Below are 24,146 nucleotides of genomic sequence, written 5' to 3' on the forward strand. Positions count from 1 at the left end.
CATAAAGGTAACTAAATAAATTCGCGATAGACCCGATTATAAATGTGATTTAATACCTACATGTACTTAATGCTGGATTCGTGTTGCATCTCTTTCCTTTGACATACAAAACAAAAGGGATGCAACACGAATATTTGCCAAATACAGCGAAGTGTGGTGCAGCATAACGTGTATAGATAGCATCTACCTATGGTAAGTATGGACAATGATAATTCTATCTCCCTTTATTTATTATTAACAAAGCAATGCCTTAGGTAAAATTATTCGTATTATCAAATGATATCAATTGAAACAACAATTAGCGATAATAGTAATCAGTAATCACTAATTCAAAGGAGTCAGTTTACGATTGTCAATTATTGAAGCAGTTCATTTGCAAAATGGCGGAGAAAACAAAGAAAAAACATGCCCTTTTCTCATTGAAAAGCTTTAGGAGTGCCAAAGATGGTAATATAAGACCTAAGACCCCACCGACACCTAACGGACAGGAAGTGAAGTTTTTCCCATCAAATTCTGTTAATAAATATGCGCAAAGTCAGGAGCCACGGCCTCGATCGTAAGTTTTTTCTACTTTGCTGAGTTATGTTTTATTCAATATAAGTTCTCACATCATCATCATCAACCTTCCTTCTTCCGTACAACTGATTGCCACAGGCTTTCGCTGGACGAAATGGAATGGGGAACTTAACTTTTAAGCTCTGTACATATTGGGCATGACATTGTTAAGGGGCCCACTGACTATCAGTCCGCCGGACGATATCGGCCTGTCAGTTGTTCGGAACTGTCAAATTTTTGTTCTAACTGACAGGCCGATATCGTCCGGCGGACTGATAGTTATGGACCCCTTAACAATTTCTTCGCAGATCTAAGGTACATAGAAATTCTTCAAGATGTTTTACAGTCATCGAAAAAGGAGATATTCCGCCCATATACCTAACAACAAAAATAACCTGCACCAGCACTTTTAAAGCCCACGATGATCTGGCGCTGAGCATTGTATATTTTCCAAATTATGCGATTATTTTTCCATACCTCGTCTGATACTCGTACTTGCAATGGGTTATTTCTTGGATTTAATTGTCTGATGTCATAGGTCATCGGCGGCTGGGATCAAGGAGTTGGTTCAATGCGCGTTATGTCTGGAGGTGCTCCACAACCCGAAGATGCTGCCGTGTCAGCACACGTTCTGCATGGCTTGCTTGGCAGTCTATGCTGGAAGTGCGTATAAACACACACACCAAAACTCTTATCTTCATGGTCATGCATTGTTTCGATGCCCTGTTTGGATTTGAAGATCTAATAGCTTTAGACGAACGCCTAGAATGACTTGGCGTTAAAGAACCTGCGATTCATTATTATTTGATTGCATCCTCACTCATCACACTATAGTAAGGGCTTTTGTTGGCAAGAGAACCAACTCTGCCTACATTCCTTTTACCTTCCGCATTGACGCCTGAATAAATCTCCATTTCTCGCATAAATAGAAAAAAAGAATAAATTGAATTAAAAGAAACTAATGCTTACTTGCAGAATCGCCTATCCTAGAGTGCCCAATTTGCCGAACGAAAATTCAAGTCATCGGCCCGAACTTCATCAGAGACCTGCCTTCAAACTTGTACATAGACTCGCTGCTGCAACTAGTCGGCATCAGTAATGGGAGCGAGAAGGTTGCCACTCCTCCACAAACGCCTTTGGTGCCAGGAATGCAGAGTGTGGAACTTTTTGCGGCGGGAGTGAGGTGCACACAGTGTCAGACTATGTGCGACAGCGTAGATGTTACTGCGTGTGAACATTGCAAGCTGGTAAGTACCTACAATTATACATTACCTTTGAAAAAAAGGAAAATGGAATGGCTAGGCGGCTCTTCAACGTGCATATTATAAGGATATTAGGATCGCTGCCGATAGAAGTCTTGTAGGGTTGTTCAGATGATATAACGGAGGGCTGGTTGTTCCCGGAATCCGGAATTGTAATTTTCAGTCTCGCGCGAATAGAAAAAATTAATAAACAGTGATATTTGTTAAAGAAATCTTATCATTAGGTAATTAGAGAGCTAACACTAGCGATTGTCTACAGTAATGTCTACTACAAAATCAGTCCGATACAGAGCTCTCAGAGACAATAATTATAGTGGGGGTCATATAGGACATAAATTGAAGCATTTCTGGTAACTAATTAAATAGTGGATTAGGTGCCTACATTTAATTATTTAGAACCTTATACCAATTCATGCTTTTAAATAAGAGCGTGCGATCTGATGTTTATCTAACTAAACAGCACTCACTGTTTCCACCCAATAGTCAAATATTCTCGCGGAAAATTACGAGTTTAACCCTTCACCGATACTTATGTTATTGTCATTATGCGCCTCTAGGAGGCGCGTGATATATATTTGAGGTAGACGCAGCCAGCAGCAGCACTGAATATGTTAAACGCCATCGACATGCAAAATATTAAGTTACTATTTTCCTACATGTAGGTAATGTTGAGGCATAGCCCACTTTAAAAGTACGATAAGGTATTTTCCTTGCTAGTTAAGTAGGTATAAAGTAAGACAGGTTTCGTGCTATCTGGGTCCTGATTTGTACGGTGTATCATTTTCCGTATCGCAATTCTAATATGAGTATATGGACTATACAGATTAGGTTCTAGTTTGTCGTTCCTGTATCAAAAACTTAAGATCATTTGTTGGTGGTAGAGCTCAAAACTACGTCAGGAGTAGTTTTAAGTTTTATAAGTTTAATCTTACTTACAAACAAAATTTAATTAGGTTCTAACAATGGGTATCTTTAACTTTGGTTTTTCTGCGTGTGTTTGTTTTTCAAACTTTTATGGTAATCAACAAATGAACGTAATGAAATCTAAATAATTAAATGACCAAGACCGAGTTGTCTCTACTATAGCGAATAAACAAATCAAGTGAGTGCCAATACTGCCAATGTATAAGTACCGTCAAACAGGGTGAATAGGGACAAAACTTTAAATGTGATTTTCCTGACAATTTCAATTTACAATTTGTGTAAGTATTTTTTAAGAAATTGTCAGGAAAATCGCATTCTAAATTTTGTCCCTATTCATCCCGGCTGACGGTATATTATTTACCTTCAATTGCTTCCTCCAGAATTTCTGCCGCGTCTGCTGGTCTCAGCATTTGGACGACATGCGGACCCAAGTGGAATCTATTCTTAAGCAACTGGAAGCGGCCTCTGAAAGGATGGAACACAAAGTGGAATATTACAAGGTAAAGTATAGGTAGTTATGGTGTATATATTTATACATCACTATTGCTCATTTGTATTTAGGATTCAGTCATTTAACCTAGGAATACCACAGACAAGAGTTACTGTTCAATATTTAAGTTCTAGTAGGTACATCTATTATAAATTACAAAACGTGGTCCTAAAATCTTACTTGAAACTACCTCGTAAGTCACTTATTAGGCTGTTTTTTTTTTAAATTACTCCTTCTATCTTAATCAAGGACCGCTGTGAACGCATAACAGAACAAATAGTCATCACTGCCGACGAAAAAATCAACGCCATCATCGAAAACAAAGACAAGCTGCTAAAGGAAGCTTCAGAACTTCAAAAATGCGGGGAAATGTCAGCTTTAGCCCTTAAAAGCTCTTTGGAAGAGGCCCGGCAAGTAGCAAAGAAAACCATGTCACTTAAGGAGCATGTGGAGGAAAATACAAAGGTTTGTTGACCCACCAACGTTATTATCTTATTATGCTCAACCTGTTTCGCGATATCAAGCCTTTTATTATATACTGCTTACCGAGCGTGGGTTTTAAGCATAGCTATAAGATCCGTAATAATAATGCGTAATCAGAGATTAGATTGCACATACGGTCCACTTGAGGCGTTGCGTTCGGTATGCGTATTTAATCAAGTACGCGTAATACCTACGCAACGAGTGGTGATAAAGAGTCTCCAACACTCTTAAACATCTTTAAAACTTCCCTTGGCCGTTTCTCAGATATCCACCTACATAAACCTACATCAGAACGCCGTCCAGCTTCTCTCGGACGTTTCCAAATGGGACTCAGAGCGATTCGTGTTCGACAAAGAGAACTTCCGCATTGAGTTGGACTCCGCTACTCCGTTGGAGGCTGAGTCAGATGAGCCGCTGCCCGCTGCTGGTCGGCAGAACGACCCGTTGGAGAGTGAAGAGAGCTTGACGTTACACTACAGGTAAATCATTTCTTGACCCCACGTTTCGATAAATAGATAGCCTCTTATGTGGAGTTGACATCGAAATTTACTTTATCCTTACTGAAAGATATCATACACTAAAGAAAAAGTGACCAAGTCCACCGGTTGCCGAGGCGGGAATCGAACCAGCGTCTTCAGCTTACGCGGCTAACGTCCTGACCACTAGACCACCCGGCCCAGGACTAATGTGACTACGTAAAAAACACAAATCTAATTATATCATAAAATAATTTGATTTGTTCCCTAGTTCCTTTATCCTTGTTATTGCTGTAGTTTCAAACTTCTCGGGCCTCTTCTCAACCCGTAGTCAGAAATCCTCAGGATACCTATGCTGTTTGGACTCAAAAGCTGTTCACATTGTTATTCGGTGGTGGTTGTTACAGTCATGTCCGCACGTTTCACAGCTTGATCCTATCCTATATAAGTATATAACTACTCCATGCGTATGTGTAATGTGGTCCGCTCATCTCCATTTCCGCTATGCGATTATAGAAATAACGGTCATTAACCTGTTCTTCCTGATTAAATCGCCTTTGCGTATAATATATATGTAGGGTTACCTGAGATTAAGGTTAAAAGGACTCAAGATTTATTCGTCCGTCGCAAGACTTTCGCTTCACTTAACAAATAATCCAACCGCAATAAACAGATAGATGAAATATTAGCATTTTGTATACTTATGCCAACAATTTCAAATCCTTACCTTAAAAACCATTGACGAGTTAACCAAGGTCAGGTGAAGCATTATAAACTTTACAAACGAAAGGTAGGTAGACAAATGAAAATTTTACTACCCTTTAAATGGCTAACGCTCGGGTTTACGACACCAATACTGTAAATATCAAATTGGTTGCCACCGTTTTACCACATTTAAATGGTGCATGCAAGAAAATGTTCATTAGGTATTATTCAAAAAATAGTGTGGCCTTTCCACTACCTGTTTCGTTGGACTGGGGTAGGTACCCAGTCCAACGAAACTACTCAAAATAACAAATAAATGTCAGTTTTTGATGTCTATCTTTACCTTTTGATCTAATATAAGTAAACTTGTTTGCTACTGTAACTTAAAATGTATTTACAAAAAGAAATAACTTAATTTTCTACGCGCCTGCTGCTAATTGTCCCTCCACAATATACTACACCTTAATATTTGCTATTGTGTTTTGAAAGGCTTCAAATATACATAGATAGTCCAGTTTTTGTGACAAGCAAGGTGTGACCAAAATGTTTAAGAGGTTACCCTTGTCTTAAATTACTTTTGATTGTCCTTTGCAGATCCCGTAGCTTTATCCCACACTACGTCTGGCGCAAAACCGCGCGCCCATGCGGCGTGGGCATCAGCCCATGGAACAACCATCTTTACGTGTGCGGGATGGACACCCACAGCGTATTGGTCGTGGAACGTACCCAGGCGAAGATAGTGACCAGACTGACTTGTGACGAGATGCTGTGTCCTGTGCACATCGCCTTTATGAAGAGCTGGGGAGAGATTTACGTCACAGGTAATCACAAAGTAAAACTGTACATAAGGTCTGTTAGATTTAAAATCCTGTGGACACACAGCGTGTTGGTAGTGGAACATACCCAGGCTAAGATGGTTAGGTGAAGAGATGCTGTGCCCAGTGCATATTGCCTGTATGAAGAGCTTGGGAGAGATTTATGTCACAGGTAATTGTTTTAAATCTCAAAGCAAAACTATAAGGTCTGTAAAGGGGCCCACTGACTATTAGTCCGCCGGACGATATCGGCCTGTCAGTTAGAACAAACATTTGACAGTTCCGAACAACTGACAGGCCGATATCGTCAGGCTGACTGATAGGAGTGGGTCCCTTAAATGTTTAATCCGTGAGACCTGGGCATGAGCCTTTGAACAACCACCTCTACGTGTGTGAGGGATACCCACAGCGTTTAAGTAGTGGAACTTACTCAAACCAAGATAGTTACCAGATTGACGTGTAAAGAGTATTGTGCCCGGGTTCCAGATTCAGTCATATTACAATATCAGATTTTAGAGTTGTTATTATTCTTCACTTGTCTTCTTGAAACCACCACCCTGGGCAAGGAGGAGGAGGTCTTCTTGAAATCAGATATGGACTTAACGTTAATATTAGACAACTACCTCTAAGACTCACTCCTAAAGCTTGCTACGTTTAGTTATCAGTGCCACTATGCTGTTGCATCAAGATCAAAAAGTTGGGATTCCATTTCACAACGTATATTTATATTTTTCAGACAAATGGAAGCACTGTGTCCACGTGTTTACGAAGGACGGCGAGTACGCCCGCTCCATCGGGCAGAAGGGCAGCCGAGTCGGCATGTTCCGGTCTCCTGAAGGCATCGCAGCAGACAACGCTAGTCAGCTGCTGTATGTGGTGGACACTGGAAATGATAGAGTTCAGGTACCTATTGTAAAAGACCATTTGCGATTAGGCGGGTCCAAACAGAACGAGCTACCACGCCAGGTGCGAAGCAGTGTTAGTGCGTACCTCGCCCAAAGCTAACGCACACCCCGCCTAACGCCTCTGATGGTGTCAGGCACGTTATGTCTTTTCAGACCGAACTGAGATGCTTCACGCGACAATTTCTTTCTGTGTCAACTTTCACATCATTAAGAATTTTTTTCTTTACTAGATCCTGCAACCCGACGGAAAATTCGTCGATCAAATCGGCGTCATGACCAAGCTCCAAACCGTCTACACGACCAAAAACTTGGAGACCAAAGAAGTAACAGTTACAGAGCTGAATGCACCAACCAGCGTGGCTGTAACCAGCGATCGAGTTGTCATACTAGACAGTGGAAATAGGAGAGTCAAAGTTTATAACAAAGCTGATAAGAGTAAGATTAAGGAATTTGGTTCTGTAGGTCAGAGGAAAGGACAGTTCAGGCAGCCTGAAGTCCTAGCCGTGGATCCGATGGGCTTCATTCTTGTAGGAGATTCTGGGAACTGTAGAGTGCAGGTGTTCAAGCAGAATGGTCAACTGGTGCGGGCTTTTGGAGGGTTGGGCACGGAGGCGGGGAAGTTTGGATGGATTTCGGGGATCACTGTCAGTAAACAGTTGGATATAATCGTTAGTGATACGAAGAATCATAGCGTCCATTTTATTTAATTCTTGTAGGTATCGATGTTATCGCCTAATTCATAATGCTAATAAACCCAACCTAAGATCAATGTGGAGAAGACCGGCATATAACATTTTTGGTTGGGAAGACCGTCATAGGACAAGAACTCTCGTATTTGTATACGTACTTCGCTCAGACATAGAAAGGAAGAGCTTCGCTCCTTCTGCTCTACCGACCTTCTATAAGTGGAGTATGTGTAAAAACGCAAGAGTTAGAAGCGACAAAAGAACCTGTGAACGGTCTTATCTGATAGAGGGTCTTTTCTTTCCACATTGAATTTACATAGTACTTATAATGATCGTGTTTGCAGTCCTACAAGAGCAGGAGACAACTAGCTGTTAGAGTGAGATGGCAATAACAGCTATAACTGCTAGGTCCGGAATAGGTTTTACATTCAAATGGAAATATACAAGTAAAAAGTTGTTTTGTGTATGTATAACAATATTTTTATATCATGTGGAAACGTGTACAGAAAATAAATTTTCATTAATCTTAAAAATAATGTTTAATAAGTGGGATTTGATGCCTTTAGTAAATTAATAGTTAAAATATACTCATTATTAATATTATGATGAGGGTCATACAATCAAAATTGACTAAAGGAGACATTAACACAACTAAAAAAGACTTAAAATAGATGCACTGAGAAACAAAATCACAGAGATTCGACTTATAAGTAACTAAATTATCTATAAATTTAGGCCCTTAGGCTTAATTTAAACGATATAATTTTATTTAACGTGACTAATGTTATATAATTCGACTATATTAATAATCTTAAGGTACTTCCAGTTATACCTGAATCAAAACTATCTGGTGAAGTAATAGAGAGAGATGACTTACTTAGCCGGTTAAGTGTGAGCGATAGATCCGATATAAGTACTACAGATGATTTTGAGACCGGTATTGTTCCATGCTGAGAAATCTTTAATAGCCTCCTAAATTCCAGTCATTTTTTAATTTGGAACCTTCTTTTATTCCATCATAGTTCCAAATTCGATCTAATTTTGTACGTTTAAAAGGACATTGGGACTTGGAGGATAGAGCTGATAATTGGGTAAATCATATATATTCTGTGGAACTATAGGGAAGTACCCGCAGTGGCGGGGCGTCCATATTGAAATTCATTTCTTACGTAAAAATTGACCACAAGGAATGTAATAGCAATAGCCAATTTTTGTAGCTTTTTTGAAGTCAATATGACGCCTCGCTAACTCGCTATTGACAGCAACTTTAGTTACTTAATATGTTTGGACGACAGTTCTACAATTCTGATTCATGTAAATATCTAAAGGGTTTTCTACATGGTCTGCATAACCGTCAGATAGGTACTGTATAATAATTAAGAGACAGACTAATGTCTTGCTCTAACATTTATATCTTATGCCACACAATCGTGCATGTCGACTGTTTTATATTTGTTTTAAAAACTCAAAACATATTGCTCCTTTTATAAGAAAAAGGTACTTAAAAGGATAAATGAAAATTTTGGACCTCTCTCTAGTTATAAGTACCTACCTACAGCAAACCACGTGACCGCTAACATTTAGATTAGAACTAATAAAAATATATTGATATATAATACAAATTGTATTTTATTTTACTAAAAGATCATTACAATTACAAGATACGGCCGACACTTGCAATAGTTTCACATGTGTTTACAAAACATCATGATATAACATTTTAAACTTTCGCGGTTTGAACACATATTAAATCACATCGTGGGGTAGTCACACAAATCTCTGTTTTGACATTTTGCTGGGACGTCAGTTAGCCGCGACCACGACCAGTGAAACCTGTGTCGAAACGTCGGTAAATAAAGGTAACAAAATAAATTCGCGATAGACCCGTTTGTAAATGTGATTTAATAAAACATCATGATTTCAATTGTAAATATTTTTTGATTAAATAGGGCAACTCTTCTAACATTATTTCAACCAAAATATCATAGCCAATTTCAATTTTTAAACCTTACGTGTAAGTAGGTATAAGTGTTCCATTTGGCACGCACGGCAGTGCTCTCGGTTCGCAATAAGAGTTGTACGCGGCATTATATGCATTTTATATAAATAAAATACTTATACATATTGTCTATGAGCACGACTAGGAAGCCAATTAGTTAAAGATCACATTGTTTGCCTAATTGACAATTTGGGCTCACATTCACATCTTTGCCATGATGTGCATTGTCATCGCTTGTAGTTGCCCCACCACGCCATAGCCAATACATAGGTACTAATAATATACCTCCACACGCGGATACTCCTCATTTATTCTATAAAACAGTAAGATTCTTAAAAAAATAGTGTTCATGTTCGGACAGAAAGTATCAGTTCGTTGGAACTATATTGGGGAGTACCCAGCGTGAAGGTCGGAACCAGCGACGAGCGTTCGACTATGATTTCGCGTAAGAAAGGGAGGCGCCGAAGAATAAAGATGTAGCTTAGCTCCCATGTGAATGAAAGAGAAGCATATATTAGTGATTATTTTTATAATATAGGTATATGCTGCTTCTCTCACTCACTGCCGGCGAGAACTTTTTTTAAGAGAAAATCGCTACTAGCTTATCTGCGATCGGGCAGTTGCATAACGCCCCGCCGAAAAAACACTTCTAACCACACGTGTGCATCAAGGACTCACTTTTTCTATAACGACTACGAGATTATATTTATAGGTCCTAAGGTCCTAGGTGGGGTATTTAGAGAGGTATCTCTAAGTACTTACCTACTTACAAAAGCTAAATACATATATGCCAATTTTAAGGTATTTATCTATGGGCCAATAGTTGCCTGAAAATAAAGAATTTCATTTGATTTCATTTCAAAAGCACAAACGACGAATTATGGGCTATTTACATTGGCTTTTTTACGGAAATTTGCTCTATAGGTCTAAATAATAACGTTTATTTGATTTATTACATAAGCAACTACTAATTGAATTTGCCTCAATATTGAACACATGCAATGCTTCGCAAAATTTAGGGCCGTCGCGGACGGCGGTTAGTGAAGCACAACATGCGATGTTCTAACATATTTTGCGCACGCAATATATCACACGTGTAACTATTAGGCAACCACGATTTTGCATTGCACAGTCTTTATATAGGTAGATAAAATCGGCAGGGCAGCAAGACAACTCTTCACATATATTTTCAAACTGGGGAGCGTGGCCCCCAAGGCCCTTAGGAGGTACGGTGACATTCCCAGAGAATCACGAAACGACAGGCCAGCCAGTTCACAAGGCTTGACAGAAAATAACTTTGAAGGCGCGTCACTGCTAACATCCATAAAAACGCCCGTTTGTAACGATGTACAATAATTGAATAACAGGCTTCAACTTTGCTTGGTCTGACTCTAAGATTTCGTATGCATACATCATATAACAGAATAAAAAATACAAAACATTCTGTAGTCGTAAAATTTTGTTACGCCGTCTTGCATGAAACTGTTATAGCAATACTTGGCATATTACATGTTATAAAACCACTTATCCGTTATAACATGAGGTTAAAGCAAATTGAGTCTTCATACAATGGAAAAGGGCTTAATTTTGATTAATCCATACTGAGTATTACATGCTCTACGATTTAACTTACTTGTTAAATAATTATGCATATAAATCTGGGATTACAATCAATACTAATATATGGCTTATATCAGTCTCGACTAGGTGGTATAATTACATTATCTATTAATTTACAGTATCGAAACTGATGGTGGTCATTATCTTAACCCTAATGTTACCACTCAATGAGCCCATCTACATATACATAAATTGATTCACTATAGAAACTATAAGATCATTATTATGAGCACCAACTAAAAATTAAACAGTGACTATAAAAAATAAAGTAAGTAAATATATCAAAAAATGAGATTACAAAATGTCAATAAAAGTTGTTATTTAACTTTAATATACTTTTTTAAATTGTACATTTATATGTTTGAATTATCGGTAGGCAAACCGGAACATATTAATTTGAATTACATATAAATCACACCATTAAGATGTGATTCACCTTAACAATGGCAAGCTGGTGGAAATCGAGTTTTATGGCTGCCTACATAAACATCTATCTAAAACCAATTAGCTAGGAATTTACTTTCCCAGAGAAAGTGTGAAGTGCAACACTTGCCATGCTTGACTTCATATGATTTATTAGCTGCTGGATTATCGTCCATAATCTTTTTAATACAAGATTGTGTACCTAGTCATAATAAAGATTTTTACAAAAATAATGTAAAAATAAGTAGAGGAGGAGAGGAAAGTAAATTTTATATACAAAAAAAATCATCAATTGATGTATTTTCCTAAATTAAACTCGAGTTAATTATACCATTTATAAGGAATAGGAGTGCATATTCCAGGTGGCTAAGCGTACAAGAACTGATTAAAAAATCCATCTACAATTTTAACTATCGTATTTCTCGACTAAAGGCACATTAGAAGAATAAACAAATACTGTAAAGGTGTGTAAATCTCAAAACGATGTCAACATCAGGCCTCAACATTACCGACGTAGCAACCCACAGGTATCAGAAAGTAATAACACTAAGTGCTGACTTATTGATCATTGTTTTCTCAAGAATCAGTGTCATATGATTGCATTTAATTATGTTTAGTTACTGAACTGAATTATCAAGATTTCAGTTGTCGGTGCCTTTTACTGTACAATTCTTTTTTAACTGAATTTCTTTTTGTGTTATTCTTACTTAGAATTTTTAGCGCTGCACGATAAAAATGTAGTAGCATTTTAGTCATTACCGTCAACGGGGGTGAATAGGGATGGCTGGGCTGAATAGGGACAAAATTTATAATGTGATTTACCTGACAATTTCTTAAAAAATACACACAAATTGTATCATTTGATTGAAAATAAATAGTAGATTTTGTATGATACAGTTAGTGTGGGTATTTTTTAGGAAATTGTAAGGTAAATCACATTTTTAGACTTGTCCCTATTCACCCCAGCCATCCCTATTCACCCCTGTTGACGGTACTTATTTATGTGCATGTGCGTGATGCACTACTAAAACTTTTTTATGAACAAAAATCTAAGGGAAATAAGTAAAATAATAAATAAATAATAATTAAGAAGTGAGGCCTGAATATTTAGCGGTATCAAATTACATAGCCTAGATTGTGACAATGTTTTGTTATAAAATACCTGACTACTCGTCTAAGATGAGCGACAAGGTTGACATCTGCTTACTGAATGACTCTCTCCGAGGACTACTGAGTCGGACTCTGCCGGCGGCCCTTCACTGTTGTCATGTTGCCTCTGAAACATACAGTTGGTTCATAATAACAAATGCCAATAATAAGTTTTGAATGATTCACGGTTAGTTTCTTTTTGAATGATTCATGGACTGTGATTACCTTTTGTAATGTTTTCAAGTTCAAAAACAATTCAAAAGGTAAAGGTCAAATCTGTCTTTGACCCAACTGGAGATAAACAAAAAAAAACTATGTCACTAATATTGTGAAGTCCCACTTGAATGGCTTGTTTGTTAAATTTTACTCACAAGACCTTGAAGTACAATAAAGTAGACTTGAAATTCACTTATCAAAGAGCATTTTTTGGTCATCTATTGTGTGGACAGAATGTAGTTTTTTATGGTCATAATAATATGGAGGTCATACATATTTGCAACATTTGAATTTTCTAATTAAATACTCTCTAAAGTGTCCTAGCCCGAAATACTGTAGTGGCCTTTTAGCGGCAATTGCACCATCCCACTAACCCAGGGTTAAGCAGTTAAACCGTTAACCCAGTGTCGAATTGTACTGGTAACCATGGAAACTTCAGGTTTAACCGGTTAACCCCAGGTTAGTGGGATAGTGCAAGTGGCGTATAGTGATTGTATGGCAGAACAAACCTGGTGGTATTACGAAAAATGATTAAAGAAATAGTTTTTATTTTTTACTTAGAGGCATGATTAACACATATTTATGACAAAATAATTTTCTCAATTAAAGTTAATAATCTTATTCTATCATTCATATTTTAGGTTCATGATTTTAAAACAATAATATTTAAAAAAATACCTTTAATTCTGTGGCTAAGCTCCGGAATGTGTCCTCAACATTGGTGTTGTCTTTTGCCGATGTCTCCAATACAAACATAATCTCTGGCACATAGCGGCAAAAAGATTTTGGCTCATCTGGCTCTACCTCCCGTTGCTCCGCCAAATCACATTTGTTTCCGATCAGTGACACTATCACATTTGACGATGTATACCGTCTCACCTCTTCAATCCATTTTTGGAGGGATAAGAATGTCGAACGCTTCGTAATGTCATATACTGAAATAATAGTTAGAATTCTTAGAATGTTTCCTTTTTTATTCTGTTTCATATGCATGAATAGGTATAACATGCAATCGTCATTACTTTATCAGAATAATTACCAATAATTACTCCATTAGCGGAACGATAATAGCTCTGGGTGATTGTCCTGAAGCGCTCCTGACCGGCCGTATCCCATATTTGCAGCTAAAACACCAAATAAGTACGAGTCTATTACATTTAAAGAATTTTACGCTACAGAAATTAAATTAGATTCACTAACCTTGACCTTCTTTCCGTCTACTATTAGTGTTTTCATAGAAAAGTCAACGCCTATCGTATTCCCGTGTCTTTCGATAAAATTCCCTGATTTCAATCGTTGCACAATGCATGTTTTCCCAGTGCCACAGTCTCCGATTAACACAATTTTAAATAGATAGTCAAACTGTTCGTCTGGGACACTCATCAATGTATTTGGATTACGGGTACTCATGATTAAAGAGGTATATTATTTTAATTAAATTTATTGTAAATTTCTGTTTACGTCCATTCCATTTCTTTTTCAGTTTGACGCTCAGTTTGACGTTTGACTGAAATACTAGAAATGTCATTTCGTTGAATGACATCTCGGTATAATCTCTCTGGACATCGGAATCTCATTTTTAATTACGTTTTTATTTGTATCTCAAACATAGCAAAGAAAAGTCGATAAGAGAGACGCAGCTATTTATTAAAGCGAGATACAACTATAGCAAAATAAATTTTGAGAGCTATTGAAGTCTTCTTTCTAATTGATAGAAGTGTTATTAGTGACGGCCGTTTTATAATAGGCCCAAACAAATTGTCAAGATGACAACATGGGCGGGCTGACAATGACATTTGACATTGACAGCTAAATATAAAAACTAATCTTATCGATTTGCCGTAGTTTTTCCTGTTTTATTAATTTAATGAATTAATACTCGTGCTAATGTGCACAGAATGTTGATATCAAAAACATTGTCCTTCATCCTTACTATCATAACTGCTGTACCATGTATATTTGCAATAGAGGTATTTACAAAATATTTGTTCCTACGCCGTCCTCCAACAGGAAAAAGTTTTTTCAATAAAAAAACGTTATTTCCAGATTCCGGAAAAGTTCCAAAAGTCGAACCACACTAACAACTGGGCCGTGTTAGTAGACACGAGCAGGTTTTGGTTCAACTACCGGCATGTAGCGAACGTGTTGTCTATCTATCGGAGCGTCAAGCGTCTCGGGATCCCGGACAGTCAGATTATCCTCATGATATCGGACGACATGGCGTGTAACCCGCGGAACCCGCGCCCGGCGACCATATTCAATAATGCTCATGAGCAAATCAATGTGTATGGAGATGATGTTGAAGTGGATTATAGAGGTTATGAGGTAAGAATTTACAGACATTGATCTTCATATCATAGTTATAATTTTTTCTACTCATCAACTGTAATGGTTGAATTAAGATTTCGTATACCAAACTATAATTGAATCCTTGTCATGTATGGGCTCCCAACTAAAATATTTATTTGGATATGCTGTAGTCAATTATAAAAAAAAATTACCAATCACGTGCTGCCGCGCTCCCATTAAAAAGTCGCGCGTTTATGTTTTTTGTACTACATTTTTGTAGTACCAATTTTCATTACTTATTTAGGTTTTATATTAAAAAAAGTATTATTTTAGCTTTTCAAAAGCTTTTCAATCTCGTGCCTCACTTAGGCAATTCAGCTAGCTTCATTACCTAAACACTCATCACAAATTTATGATCTTTTAGTCGTATGCTATGTGGTGGGAAACTTTTTTGAGCAAACTTTGGAGACTTATAACGGAAGCAGCAAAACTATTTCAATCATCTTTTTAAAGTAAAACATTTTTGAACGGTTCTTCTTTTTTCTTCATATCTATTTTATTGACCACATTTAAACTATTATAGCAGAAGGAAAAATATAGCTATTGTAGGCAAAAAACAGTTTTTGCCTTGTGTGAGTATTAATATTACTTCATGTCCCATGCCCATGTCCATGATGTGTCACTGTAGCCTAATTTTACGAAGCTAAAATTATATCGTTCACCTTTTCTTTAGCCTGAAAGTCTTTTAATGGAGTTTTAAATTTGAATGAACAACATCACCATACAAATATTTCTATTTTTTATTTTTAGGTTTCGGTTGAGAACTTTGTCCGTCTCCTCACCGGACGCCTGCCCCCTGACACCCCTCGCTCCAAGCGCCTGCTCACCGACGAGGGCAGCAACATACTGATCTACCTCACAGGACATGGTGGGGATGGGTTCCTCAAGTTCCAGGACTCGGAGGAGGTGACCAGCCAGGAGCTGGCTGATGCTCTTGAGCAGATGTGGCAGAAGAGAAGGTACAGTCAGCTGCAGAAAAAGGGTACCCCCCCTGCATAGAAGTTTGTATGCAGAGGTGCTAAGCAAATAGTATTGCTGACTGTACTAGACCCTGCATTTGTTGATCAATCTATCTGTGCTAGTTGCTGATGGTTATGCGGTGCTACTTTGTGAATGTTTTGTTACCACTGACTGCTGAGTGGGCACTGATTCTCCCAACTCTCAAACTACACTATTGTGTCTATATTAAGACGAAAGTGGAGGACCTGCGCGAAATCACCTTTTCATACAAACCGTTCTCATTTTCCTCTCTGGATATACAAATTTGATGAAAATATTTTGACGCAATTTGTTGTAAGTATATCAACCATAGCTATGCCCCTTTTGTTATGTTTGATTTTTTCGAATTTTTAATTATTATAAGTGTTAGAAGCGTTTAAAAATTTGTATAAGATCTCTTTTGCGCTCCTATTTTTTACAACAATAGGAGCATCTCTTCTTCTTCTTTTCCTGTTACCCCCTGCTGGGGTGTAGGGCTCGAATCTTGTTTTTTCCATTGACTACGGTCTTGGGCAGCTTGGGTAACCTCCTCCCACCCCATCCCCAATACACCCAGCTCTTGCTCCACAGAACGACGCCAAGTGGATTTAGGGCGACCATGTTTCCGCTTGCCGGGCATCTTCCAGGTCAGGGCCACTTTGGATAGGTGGGTGTCAGGACAATAGGAGCATAGCTATGGTTAATATACAATATATACATCAAAGTAGGTAAAAATATTTTCCATAATGTCAATATCCAGAGAGGAAAATGGGGACTATGTTTGTGTGGAGAAGCGGCCGTCCCCTTTCCTCTTAAGTCGATATAAAGATATTTTCTTTATTTTTCAGGTACAATGAGATTTTCTTCATAATAGACACATGTCAAGCATCATCTATGTATGAGAAGTTCTATTCTCCAAACATTTTAGCCACTGCTAGCAGTTTAGTTGGTGAAGATTCACTTTCTGTAAGTATCCAGATATGATATTTCAGTAAGAACTTACAAGTTATCAATCTTTCTAAAGTAGATAGATGTAGAAAAAGTCTTAATCTTTATCAATATTGACATGATTCTTTTGTAAATTAGAGGCGGGGATGATGTACACCCAAGCTAACAATAAACTCACAAAGCAATTCAAAGCATGTAACACAGGTGGCGCTGCAATTGCGTAAGAATAAAACTATGCCAAATACAAAGAAACAAATCACATATATTACATACTTTTATTTGTTTTCAATTATAATCTGTGGCTTTTGTCTTATTGTATACTGATGTTAGTTAAATTATCTGTCATTTCGTTTTTTAGCATCATGTGGACTCCGCGATTGGCGTGTACATCATAGACAGATACACATACTATGTGCTGGAGTTCCTTGAGAATGTGCATCCTAACACACACAGAACTATGTCAGAATTTGTAAGTACTTTCTTTTGTTAACTATAATTTTCCTTGCGTTATCCCGGCATTTTGCCACGGCTCATGCAGGGAGCTTGGGGTCCGCTTGGCAACTAATCCAATGAATTGACCTAGGCACTAGTTTTTACGAAAGCGACTGCCATCTGACCTTCCAACCCAGAGGGGGGACTAGTCCTTGTTAGGATTAGTCCGGTTTCCTCACGACTTTTTCCTTCACCGAGAAGCGACTGGTAAATATCAAATGATATTTCGTACATAAATTCGAAAAACTCATTGGTAGGAGCGGGGGTTTGAACCCGCGACCGGATTGAAAGTCGCACGCTCTTACCGCTAGGCCACCAGCGCACTCTTCTGTTAACTAGCGCAGCGCGTTCTTTTGTTATTATTATTATTGGGTTGATACGGGGCTTTGAGTGTCACTTCGACCAATCTGTGATCTATTGTGACTGCCCTTTAAAGTTCATTACTAATGCCCGTTGAGTCCAGAAAATTCCAGATTCTTTGGGCTGTAATGTTCTTTATCTCATAGGGTTCTTTTGTTAACTATGTATTTATTTAAGTGTCCACTGTTCAAAAAATTCTACCACTCGAACAATGGTAAGTTTGCACTAATTTGGAAATCTTGACAGTGACAATGTAGGGCCACCTGCCGCCCGCATATTGACGGGTGCATCAGGAACTACCAGCTTTAAAGTTCTGTGTCCTCAATTAGCTTCCCTGGTACCAAGGTGGAAAACACGACATTTCGTTTGCTAACAACACTATTTGGGGCATTTTCTATGAAAAGTGACCTTATTGTCGATGGCGTTTACGCCGCACAGCGTCAGCGCATATTATTTATATCGGGCCATCGTTAATAATGGCGTAAGCGCCATCGACAATAAGGTCCCTTTTTATAGAAAATGCCACATTTATTATTTACAAGATTGTTTTATAGATGTTTACAATCCTGCTTTACGTTGTACTGTTTACTTGTTACAGCTAGCCGTATGCCCTAAAAGCGCGTGCCTGTCGACGGTGGGCGTCCGCCGCGACCTGTTCAAGCGCGACCCGAGCCGGGTGCCCATCACGGACTTCTTCGGGTCCGTGAGACCCGTCGTCGTCACCACCGACCCTATAGATATACTGGATATACCTAAGAGGAAGAGAAAGACTGAGCCAGAGTAAGTTCATAATGATAAAGTTAAATATAAGTGGTTCCAAAGATGATGATGTCCCTAACTAATTACCCTTACGGCCCGGCTTACGTAACGGCCCGGCCACGACATCGCGCGGCGGCGGCAGCGGCGAGCGGCGGTCGTAGGTTGAAGCGAGACACAGCGATCGGACCTTTCGTTCCCACCTATGGCCGCCGCGCGATGTCGTGGCCGGGCCGTTACGTCGTACTTCGACGTCAAGTTTTGATGGATCCTTTCCATAAGTTATAACGTTATACCATTTAATTTAATTTCAATAAAGAAAGTCTTATCATACAAAAAAGCGGACTTATTTTTTAAACAGTCAACCAAAATCTTAATATAAATCTTAATCAGTCTGCGCCGTGCGCCTGATGTGTATGCGCGCATGCAACGGACGGTAGGCGCTCTGCCTGTTACGTGTTTTAAAATGTCGAGTGTTAATTTATTGAAGTGCAATAACTGCAATTTAGTTGTAAACGAGGCGCTGTGTTTTATCCAAAATAAACACATGATTATGGAAAGTGACAGTTTAGTGAAAATCTGCTCTTCAGCTTTTAGTGTAGAAGACATCGAGAAGGCTAAATCTTTGCTTTTTCACTCTATTTCGACAGACCTACGCAATATAAAACGCAAGGCCAAGAGCAAGGAGGGAAAAGGTAGTAAGGATTTATTTGACATCATCAATGTTTTCAAAGTAACGGACAGTGAAAAGTTACCCGTGTTCGTGGCCTGTGACCTAAACAAGCTGCCTCCTGTAACATGGGATCACTTGGACGTATCAAGATTTCTTAAGGACATCACGGTTCTTAAACAGGAGTTGGAAGGCATAAAGGACACGTATGCTACCAAAATACTTGTGCAACAGGTGAAACAAGAATTATTGTGTAACAAACACGACACCGTGGTTTACGATAGTCATCAAGAAGTGGATTTTAACTTTTCGCAAAAATCCAATATAAATAACCGGCGAGGTGCGCGTAACGTACATTTAAATTTGAATAGCGGACCAATAGGCCTACCGCCGCACTTGTCATTTCGGTCGCTTACAGATAACGACGAGGTGAGTCACCGAGCGGGCGATACCGGCTGCAACGCGTTGCCGTCTCGCTCGCGCGTACGTACAAGCTCCGTAGCATCTACTTCATCGGCCGAGGTGCTCTGTGATCAGCGCGCAGACAATACTGCGCCTTCTGTATCGACAGCGCAGGTGCGGCCGAATAGCGATGCGGACCATGCTACTGTCGCGAGTCACTTAGATCGAGAATCCAGCGGGGACCCGCCAAGTCGAGTCGAGCCGAGTAGGGAAGCATTGTTGTGCAACGTTTCTCAGGCGCAAGATAAGTCTTTCGCATGTGTAGTTAAAGCCCCGGGGGAGTGGAAGCGAGAGGAAATAAACTCTGAGTGGGTTACTGTGCAGAATAAGCGTTACAAGAACCGGTTTATCGGCGATAAGGGAACGGCAACAACAATCAACAATTGCAAATTTAGAGCAGCCGAGCCTAGGATTCCGTTGTTTATAAACAATGTGGACAGGAGTACGTTGCCGGAGGATATTGTTGATTACATACGGGAAAAAACTAACATAAAAGTCACACTTGTAAAAGTAGCTATGAAGCAAGATAAGGAGTATGATGCCTATAAGATGTTTGTGCCTAGGCAAAGTCTGGATGTTTTTATGAATGAAGCGCTATGGCCTAAGAATATTTCATTCAGGCGTTTCATTTATTTTAAAAATAGGCAGATAGACTCAGTTGTTAGGTAAATAAATCATACAATATTTTTAAATGGATAATAGAAATATCAGTAGATGTAATATTGTTAGTTATAATTGTAAATCAGTCACGCGCTCTGTTGACTATGTTAGATCTTTATGTAAACATGCTCACATAATAGCTTTGCAGGAACATTGGCTTTTCAATCATAGCTTGGCATATTTAGGCAGTATTGATGACAGCTTTGGATTTGCGGGCAAGTCTAGTATCGATGACACTGTAGGTATAATACGCGGCAGGCCATATGGAGGTGTAGCGTTATTATGGAAGAAAAGTGCGTTCGACTCAGTGTCCGTGATTGACTGTGCTAGTGATCGGCTCGTAGCAATTAAAGTGCAAGTTTGTGATCGTTCGTTTTTAGTGTTTTCGATGTACATGCCCGTAAACCATGCTGACAATTTGAGTGAGTTTACAGAGTGCCTGAGTGAAGTGTGTGCTATCGTTGAGAGCGTCGAGTTATGCTCAGTTTATGTTCTAGGTGATTTCAATGCGCATCCCGATAGCTTGTTTGGCCGGGAGTTACTAAAGTTTTGTGAGGACCAGTCTTGGTTGTGCGCGGATATTGTTAAATTAGGAGTAGCATCCGATACTTTTACGTACGTGAGTGATGCATACGGTTGTACGCGCTGGCTTGACCATTGTTTAGTGACCGAGGCAGCGATGCAATCAGTGACGGACGTTAAGGTACATTACGGACCAGACTGGTCTGACCACTTAGCCTTGGAAGTCAGCTGTGACATAAATATTTTGAAACCTGTTCGTGTTCCGCCTAGCAATGTGTATAATAATGTATTGTGGGGTCATAGGGATGCTACTCAAATTGAAAAATACCATTATTTATGTAATGAGGGTCTTAAATGTATAGACTTCCCGACGGAATTAACCGAATGTTGTGATGGTTTCTGTGGCAACTGTGAACACAGAGTAGTGATAGACCGTTTATATAAAAAGATTGTTAATACGATGAAATATGCGAGTGAGGCTAGTGCTTCTGTGTCTAGTTGCAAAAACAGGAAAAGAAAGTGTGTGGTGGGCTGGAACAGGCATGTGTATCCTGCTCACAAAGAGGCCAGGCACCATTTCTTGTTATGGGTATCGCATGGCAAACCATCGAATGGGCCCTTTTATGAACGGATGGCAGAAACTAGGCGCATTTTTAAGTCTAGGCTGAAATGGTGCCAGGATAATGCTGAGCGGATAAGGATGGATGTTTTAGCCACGCACCATAATAGGAAAGATTTTAAAAGTTTTTGGAAACAGACGAATAAACTAAACCCTAGATCGTCTGTCCCTCTCAGTGTCGATGGTTGCAGCAAGCCCGCTGACATAGCGAATATGTTCAAGGACACGTTTTTGGTTAAGCCGCTAAATAGTCAGGCAAGTACTCGTCGGGCGGTGAATAGTGTCACCGGTGGGTCTGGATCGCCTATTAAGTTCGACGCGGCAGGGGTAGCTTCAGTCGTACGTAATATGACCAGGGGCAAATCTCCTGGTCACGATGGAATTAGTATTGAACACCTTAAGTACGCTGGAGTGCACCTGCCGCGTGTGTTAGCGATGTTTTACACAGTGGCGGTTCGTCACTCGTATCTGCCTGGCGAATGTATGAAAACGGTGGTTGTGCCAATAATCAAGAACAAAACTGGTGATCCGACGGATAAAGCCAACTATAGACCCATATCACTAGCGACCACGGTAGCCAAGGTGTTGGACAGTTTGCTTGATCGACAGCTGTGTAAATACCTCAAGCTGCATGATGCCCAGTTTGGTTTCCGAGCTGGGTTATCGACTGAAACAGCAATTCTTAGTCTCAAGCACACTGTCCGATATTACACCGATAGGAAAACACCGGTTTACGGGTGTTTTCTTGACCTATCTAAAGCCTTTGATATGGTGTCTTACGACCTACTTTGGCATAAGCTGCGTACAGAGACAGACGTCCCGGAGGAGGTAATAGGTATTTTTGATTATTGGTACAACAACCAAACGAATGTTGTCAAGTGGGGCAACGTTTTTTCTGATGAGTACAGGTTGAGGTGCGGGGTGAGACAGGGTGGGTTAACCTCTCCGCGTCTCTTCAACCTGTACATTAATGCGCTCATAGAGAGTCTCAGTAGTACCAGGGTTGGTTGCGCTATTGCCGGGGATATGGTAAACAATATTAGTTACGCGGACGATATGGTGCTGCTGGGGCCCTCTGTTTGTGCAGTCAGAAAACTTCTGAGCATGTGTGAGGAGTATGCCGTGGCTCACGGACTCAGGTACAATGTGGCTAAGAGTGAGATTCTAGTTTTCCAGCCGCGCGAGCATAAGGTGGATAGGGTACCGGAAATCTTGCTGTATGGTATACCTCTAAACAGAACCAAGAAATTCAAGTACCTGGGTCATTGGGTCACGGAGTGCCTCTCGGACGATCCAGACATTGAGAGGGAGCGCAGGGCGTTGGCTGTCAGGGGTAACATGGTGGCGCGCAGGTTTGCACGTTGTTCAAGGGACGTTAAGATAACCCTATTTAAGGCATATTGCCAGTCCTTGTACACGTGCAGCCTGTGGGTCAACCATACTCAGAAGGCAATCAGCGCCTTGCGCGTTCTGTATAATAACATACTGAGGATGCTGTTGGGTCTTCCCAGGTACTGTAGCGCTTCTGGGATGTTTGCGGTTTCACAAATAGATGGCTTCCAAGCCATAATCCGGAAACGAACAGCTTCCATTATGCGCCGAGTGCGTGGGAGCTCCAACAGCATCCTGAGTCTGGTGGCAGACAGGCTAGATTGTCCGATAGCTGGACACTGGCATAGTCTGCATGTTAATATTTAAACTTAATTTTAGCGTTGACATTTAAATTTATTTTTGACTGCGCATAATGAATTACTATTAATTTTTAATCTTAATTTTAGTATTATTATTATTATTATTTTTTAATCAGAATTTAATTAGTCTATTATTATTAGTACCAGTATCCATTGTTATGATCAATCTATTAAATTTAAATGTCAAGATTTATTTATTATTAATTTTAACATAATTTTAATTTTATAATTTTATTTTAATTCTTATTATAATTGCAACTGTTATCTTATTGTGTTATGCTTATTATGTATATGGACCAATGTTGTCTGCAATAAATGATAAATAAATTAATATTCCCGTATGGCTGATGGGAGAATCCCACTATCCCATGGTCATGGTGATGATTGACTTTCGGCGCTTTTGATATTTGGTTTTTAAAATCTTAGAGAATGATTGTCTTTTCAATCCAGGCAATGATTGGCGAGGTAGCCAATGCTGAGAAAGTTTAGATAATTTTTTTGTAAGTTATATTTCTTGTATTTCAGACTGAAACCTGTATTACCAGAGAAGCGGAGTTACTTGCCGCAGTTCCCTGTGCATCTGGTGGAAACTAACTAGTCCAAAGAGTGTAACTACACATGAACAAAGGTATTAATAAACTTATATTAATTTTGTATGTGTGGCATTTTTAATAACCAAATTTTGACAGTTTAAACCTGATTTCCTATTTTATTCAAAACTTTAACTTGGCAAAGGAGCGCTGGCAACCCAACTTAGACTAATATGTAATAGAAACCAACGCGGTTTGCGTAGGTTAGTCAATATGAATGGCTCTAGATAAAGCTCCTCGTCCTGGAGCGCAACATGTCGAGCAACATTCGACTTTATGAAGACTTGTGAGTGATTCGTTTTAATATGTTTAAACTGGTGTAATTCCACTCTATCTAATAG

The 24,146-nt window shown here is 39.2% G+C and overlaps 4 protein-coding genes across 6 annotated transcripts in view; 2 read left to right on the forward strand and 2 right to left on the reverse strand.

Moving 5' to 3' along the window:
• The window catches only part of LOC134749433 (uncharacterized), a 44,953-nt gene extending 32,364 nt beyond the window's left edge, over positions 1-12,589 (reverse strand). Inside the window, exon 1 of the mRNA XM_063684362.1 lies at positions 12,506-12,589. The gene's annotated coding sequence lies outside the window, so the exon portion shown is untranslated. The remainder of the gene's footprint in view (positions 1-12,505) is intronic.
• Positions 49-8,886, forward strand: LOC134749414 (RING finger protein nhl-1-like). Of its 3 annotated transcripts, XM_063684337.1 has the most exons (10): positions 285-556; positions 1,094-1,218; positions 1,531-1,802; positions 3,122-3,241; positions 3,481-3,696; positions 3,979-4,193; positions 5,490-5,650; positions 5,817-5,882; positions 6,447-6,613; positions 6,846-8,886. In XM_063684337.1, exons 1-10 carry the CDS (start codon positions 381-383, stop codon positions 7,320-7,322), a joined length of 1,995 nt encoding a protein of 664 aa, XP_063540407.1. In that variant the 5' UTR covers positions 285-380; the 3' UTR covers positions 7,323-8,886. The 3 variants fall into 3 exon arrangements, with proteins under 3 accessions (XP_063540408.1, XP_063540407.1, XP_063540406.1); XM_063684338.1 differs by lacking the exons at positions 285-556; positions 5,817-5,882 and adding an exon at positions 49-192 and having other exon boundaries at positions 5,490-5,716; XM_063684336.1 differs by lacking the exon at positions 5,817-5,882 and having other exon boundaries at positions 286-556; positions 5,490-5,716.
• LOC134749437 (ras-related protein Rab-43) lies at positions 12,340-14,190 on the reverse strand. Its single transcript, XM_063684371.1, has 4 exons — positions 13,909-14,190; positions 13,748-13,832; positions 13,387-13,643; positions 12,340-12,619 (listed from the first exon to the last, which is right to left on the reverse strand). Exons 1-4 carry the CDS (start codon positions 14,116-14,118, stop codon positions 12,518-12,520), a joined length of 654 nt encoding a protein of 217 aa, XP_063540441.1. The 5' UTR covers positions 14,119-14,190; the 3' UTR covers positions 12,340-12,517.
• A 330-nt stretch (positions 14,191-14,520) lies between these two features.
• Positions 14,521-23,868, forward strand: LOC134749428 (putative GPI-anchor transamidase). Its single transcript, XM_063684354.1, has 7 exons — positions 14,521-14,678; positions 14,755-15,033; positions 15,808-16,016; positions 16,884-17,001; positions 17,342-17,452; positions 18,434-18,615; positions 23,741-23,868. Exons 1-7 carry the CDS (start codon positions 14,607-14,609, stop codon positions 23,811-23,813), a joined length of 1,044 nt encoding a protein of 347 aa, XP_063540424.1. The 5' UTR covers positions 14,521-14,606; the 3' UTR covers positions 23,814-23,868.
• The last annotated feature ends 278 nt before the right edge of the window (positions 23,869-24,146 follow it).

Source organism: Cydia strobilella, chromosome 18 (assembly GCF_947568885.1).
Source record: "Cydia strobilella chromosome 18, ilCydStro3.1, whole genome shotgun sequence".
NCBI lineage: Eukaryota > Metazoa > Arthropoda > Insecta > Lepidoptera > Tortricidae > Cydia > Cydia strobilella.

What these genes read in the sequence shown, in the direction of transcription:
- LOC134749414 (XM_063684337.1), top strand. Translation starts at nt 381, where the DNA reads ATGGCGGAGAAAACAAAGAAAAAACATGCCCTTTTCTCATTGAAAAGC. An exon ending in ACAAAGTGGAATATTACAAG is followed by an intron (nt 3,242 to 3,480) that starts GTAAAGTATAGG and finishes ATCTTAATCAAG; the next exon opens with GACCGCTGTGAACGCATAAC. An exon ending in AGCTTGACGTTACACTACAG is followed by an intron (nt 4,194 to 5,489) that starts GTAAATCATTTC and finishes TGTCCTTTGCAG; the next exon opens with ATCCCGTAGCTTTATCCCAC.
- LOC134749437 (XM_063684371.1), bottom strand. Translation starts at nt 14,118, where the DNA reads ATGAGTACCCGTAATCCAAATACATTGATGAGTGTCCCAGACGAACAG. An exon ending in CGCTAATGGAGTAATTATTG is followed by an intron (nt 13,644 to 13,747) that starts GTAATTATTCTG and finishes CTATTATTTCAG; the next exon opens with TATATGACATTACGAAGCGT. An exon ending in GCTTAGCCACAGAATTAAAG is followed by an intron (nt 12,620 to 13,386) that starts GTATTTTTTTAA and finishes TGTATGTTTCAG; the next exon opens with AGGCAACATGACAACAGTGA.
- LOC134749428 (XM_063684354.1), top strand. Translation starts at nt 14,607, where the DNA reads ATGTTGATATCAAAAACATTGTCCTTCATCCTTACTATCATAACTGCT. An exon ending in TTGGTGAAGATTCACTTTCT is followed by an intron (nt 17,002 to 17,341) that starts GTAAGTATCCAG and finishes TTCGTTTTTTAG; the next exon opens with CATCATGTGGACTCCGCGAT. An exon ending in AAGAGAAAGACTGAGCCAGA is followed by an intron (nt 18,616 to 23,740) that starts GTAAGTTCATAA and finishes CTTGTATTTCAG; the next exon opens with ACTGAAACCTGTATTACCAG.